We start from the raw sequence: 4,638 nt of genomic DNA, 5'->3' as shown, positions 1-4,638 counted from the left end.
GAAGCTTAATATAGAATGCAGTGTAAAAACCATAACATCATAGAAAACAATGATCTGAAATTTAAGCATAATGTTAAGAACTTCAAACCAGTTGCACGTAAACCTCGGACATTATTTCAATATGAAATTAATACAAAGTGCTGGAGAAAGTTAATAGCTCAATGACGAATTCCATGCATACTTTCTGAACTGTAAAAAAGCGAATCATATCTTAATAACAATAAAATTCACTAATGAAACCATAAACACAAAAAAACGTGCTCTATATGCTTTTATCCATTCTGAAATCTGAAATGTAGATAGAGTTTTAAAAATCCTTCTGCTCAATCTGTAGAATCTTTTGCGATTCTTAATGCAGAATGACTTAATTAGCTAGTGGTTAAAAGTACCTTTTCGATATGATTTTGATCCGTTAAATCATTAGGCTACATCGTGCATAACACATAAGAAGTTGTATATACATGTTTTTGCAGGTAACAAACAATATGACGTGTAACAATACAAATACATTTCCACCACACCGCACTTTTCTCAGTATATAACTGAATACACTTTTTAACAGGCATAAGAATAGTCCCTTTCTCGGCACAATATTTTTTATTCGCAAAGTTTTGAATATTCTATTAATATTATTTCCTCCGCTGTTGTCTCGAACAGAGTTAGTTATTCACTTTTGTCCAAAGCAGCCGGGCTTCAAACTAAAAAAAAAAAAAAAAAAAAAAATTCCTTCAAATATAATTTCTTAAAATCCGCCACATCGAGGAATCATGGAGGTTTTCTGAATTTGTCGCAGTTCAGCCGATTGTTCAGAACGGTAAGGTATCGTGGAAGAGTTTGTCAATGATCGCAGGCGTGGGAACCAAATCCTCCAGCTTCAAGTAAAAGATGCGCTGCAGTCCCTGCGTGCACAGCGCGCGCACCTCCGGCAGCTTCTCCAACAGTTTAGACAACTCTCCACTGCAGGACACCTGATCCTTCAGACAGTTTATGAGCTTGTTTTGAAGTTCCTCTGTTTTCTTGGGCTCTTTTAGTCCGTGTCTCTCTATGGAGATAAGAAAGACTCCGTCAGGGGTCTGAAGCGCGCTGTATATTCTGTGCATCACTTGGAAAAGGTCAGACATGTCTTACCTGTAACTATGGTGAGAGCAGCTATGCAGGAGAAGGCAGAGACGTCTATGCTCATGTTCTGAAGGTTGGAAGAAAACTCGACGATAGAGTCGATCCACTCCCCAAAGCCACGCACGCACTGCAACTTGTGTAAAACCACTCCATTGCAGAACATAAGTTTTTCCTCTGCCAGGTTAGACCTGAAAATGGAAATTTAAAAGTCATTATTTAAATCCGGCAAAAAACAGCTAGTCCGCTTTTAGATCATGACTGCTTACCTGTAAGCCAGCCGCAGCACAAAAAGTTCAAGGAAGGCTGATTCGAAAAGCAGTTCTTGGTCGCATTTGGGCAGGTCAGTGAAGCCGGGGATTTTTTCTGCCCATCCGCGAATGATGCTCATTGAAGCAGTGAGAAGATCGTAGAACTGCTGAATGTGCAGAGATTCATCTCCTCCACTGTGAAACTCTGGACTCGCCTGAAACTAGAATTAAACACAAAAAGAGACATTTCAATATTTGTTCAAATACAACTTTATGATTACATGCAACTTTGCTCTCTTATAATTCTCTGTAAATTAGACTCTCTCACATTCTATCATTACTTCTGAGATGTGACTTTTAAATGAATGTTAAATAGTTGTAACATTATTATTTAACTCTAAAAAACGTAACGTTTTACACATTGTTTGATGCTTACTTTAGAGTAGTCCAGGCGGGCCATGGAGGGGCTGGAGTCTATGTGCGCTTTCACTAGGGCGTTCAAGAGATTGACGGGTGTCACAGAGACAGGGATTTCCTGCGGACTTTTAGGTTTGGAGGGGAGTCGACCTCTTCGTCCTTTTAAACTGGCTGTTCTTACAACTGTAAACATAAATATATATTGGTTATACACACCGCATCTCAACATGAAGCCATATCTCTTTGATAATATAATTCAACAGGCTTAATTTTAAAGATGCCTTGGACGTGTAAATTAAGCAAAAATGTAGCTACTTGACATTACCTTCCTTCACCATCCCTACGACCAGGCACTTTTGAAAACGGCAATACTGGCATCGGTTTCGCCGTCTTTTATCCACAGGACAGTTTTTGTTTGCCAGACAAACGTATTTGGCGTTTTTCTGCACCGTGCGCTGTAAAGAAACAGCACATGCACGTAGCGGATTAATTGCATGCAAATCTACTCCATTCGCATGGACAACTTGAACCGCAATCACAGTATGAAGTTGCAATGGAACAGGACACTCAAACCCTGCACTCCAGTCCAAAGCTGTCTAATACATTCAAGGGCCGGACGGAGCAGACATTCGGTAAATACAGATGCGTGGGCAGCCATAATTTGGGGTCCCCCGACGCTCTCTCCGCGACCCCTCTTGTCGGATTAGCAAGATTATTCTATCACGACGGTGACATAAAGAGCGGTCTTAATGTCACCACTGGGAGTTCCGTTACGCTCGGTTAGGCGCGATACGACTCTCAGCACAAACCAATTTAATTCTAGACGAAAGTAATGGAGGCAGAGATGAACGGAGGTGTCCCTAGGTGCATATTGGGTCAAATCAATACAACTGAGATAGTTAAGGGTAGCCTATGCTACTGTAGATCAGTTCTAAACCATGCATTTATTGTTGTAATCTTTAATTGGGCAGGTAAACAAAAGCTTATAAGATTAGACCTTCGATTAACTATAATCTTTTACCACAGTGGGACTTTGACTGTAATACGTGTAGTATGCTATAGTGTTAGTTATATATATAAAAAAGCGTACCTTGAAGAATCCTTTGCACCCCTCGCATGTGCGCACCCCGTAATGCTGGCAGGCTGCGTTGTCCCCACACACAGCGCACAAACCCTCGCTGGATGGAGATCCTCTTGCCGGGGGTGAGGCCACCGGGCTTTCCAGTAATGGATGTCCGACGTTAAGCGAATGGGATAAACCCACAGCGTGCTGTTTCCTCGGAGGTGCCGGTAAAGCAAAACTGTCCAGCGCACGGTGCGCACCAGGGGTGTCCGGGCCCATGGACACGTGCAGAGATCCATCGAAGCGCATCTGGCAGCTTGACATCGGCGTGTCCACAGGAGACTGCTTGAACGAGAACAACCGCGACATCGCGTTTTTCCGCTGCTGGTCCATCATGTGTGTAGTCGCCAGGTAGTTTTGATGAAAACTGTGTAGGGACGCGCTGTCTTCCCACGTGTGGTGTGGAGGCGCCGGGTAACTGGGTGACTGGGAGACGTTTGGTGAGGATGGTTTATAGTATATAGGCCTACATATAGGTTCGGTATGGGGTAGGTTCTCCTCAGCCTGGTGGGGCTGATGATGATGCTGCTGCTGATGGTAGCTGTGTGCGGGTATCTCCTCCACCTTGATGGACAGCTGATCCCCAGAGTGGGACATTTGGTAGAGGCAGGGAGGCTTCACGTCGTAGCTGGAGCTGTAGGTGTCCACAAAGGTGCTGAAACTGGGGAGCGAGGAAGTGACAGCTATTTCTGCGTTAGTCAGGTCCATGCTAAACTTGACAAACTCCGGTGTTAGGAAGTCGCAGCTGTACTCTGCCGTGGTGTTGTAACTGTAACTCTGAGATGCAGGGCTGGCTCCTGGAGGTGATGTCCCATACTGAGCCTGGACGCAGGGCATGGCTGCAGTGTTAGAGAACTGAATTGTTATAGCTTTACCTGATAGGGTGCATAAATATTTGTTCAAATGCTTTATAGTTTCACACGTTTGGAAATAAGTGTTAATTTAAACGAGATAATGTATTTTTATTCCGTTTTAAATTCCCTTTTTATTTTTTTACCCACAGTTAACCTTCTGCTTAAGAAGTATTCATTTAAATACAGGATTTTCCATTGGAAAGAATGTATGTAAACTTTCTGACATACATTTCCCTGGCCTGCTTCAGTTTACCTCCGCACACCTGCTACTTTTATCTCTCGTGGAACAATCTCTGAAGTCAGGGCTCGCAACAGCGGTTGATGTCAGAGCGTGTATCTCCGTTCTTTTGGTTTCTGTGAAATAAATATTTTGTCATCAGTAACAACATCTTCATATTTCTTACGCTTTTTTAGCATGTCAGTGCGAGTTACTTGATATGTTTTGTAACATTAAGGCACTCAGATGACTTCAAGTTAACTTTAAAAATGGAAATTAGAGTTTTGGAAAGATTAAAATTAATATTTTAAAAAGGTAAAACCTAAAAATAAAGGCTATAGTTAATAAAGTTACAATTCTTCCCACACGTTTTATTTTAAAAGCATTTTTAAAGCTGTTTTATTAAATTAAAATAATGTTTTTTGCTCTTACATACCTCAAATCGCTATTAAAAGAGTTGCAAATTATGAATCCATGTAGCTGTTCCTGTTGATAGAAGTTGCGTTTGCATGTAGAGCCACTGTCTTTGCGCACCTTACTCCTTCGACAGCACGCGAAGACTGGAGCCAGAGCGCAATGTGCCTTTTGTTTATGAGAACTCTGAATGCCACAGCCCACGTGCTAAGAGGGCGTGACGTCAGGCGCGTCACCCCTTGACGC

The 4,638-nt window shown here is 42.3% G+C and overlaps 1 protein-coding gene across 1 annotated transcript; it reads right to left on the bottom strand.

Moving 5' to 3' along the window:
* Window positions 1-797: 797 nt before the first annotated feature.
* On the bottom strand, window positions 798-4,556 carry LOC113093216 (nuclear receptor subfamily 4 group A member 2). Its single transcript, XM_026259053.1, has 8 exons — window positions 4,415-4,556; window positions 4,015-4,115; window positions 2,875-3,746; window positions 2,110-2,239; window positions 1,804-1,967; window positions 1,386-1,588; window positions 1,129-1,307; window positions 798-1,042 (listed from the first exon to the last, which is right to left on the bottom strand). Exons 3-8 carry the CDS (start codon window positions 3,742-3,744, stop codon window positions 807-809), a joined length of 1,782 nt encoding a protein of 593 aa, XP_026114838.1. The 5' UTR covers window positions 3,745-3,746; window positions 4,015-4,115; window positions 4,415-4,556; the 3' UTR covers window positions 798-806.
* Window positions 4,557-4,638: the final 82 nt, after the last annotated feature.

The sequence above is a fragment of the Carassius auratus genome, chromosome 6 (genome assembly GCF_003368295.1).
Source record: "Carassius auratus strain Wakin chromosome 6, ASM336829v1, whole genome shotgun sequence".
Taxonomy (NCBI): Eukaryota; Metazoa; Chordata; class Actinopteri; order Cypriniformes; family Cyprinidae; genus Carassius; species Carassius auratus.
Note: the sequence above shows the minus strand (reverse complement) of the source record. Positions and strands in the feature narration are given on the sequence as shown.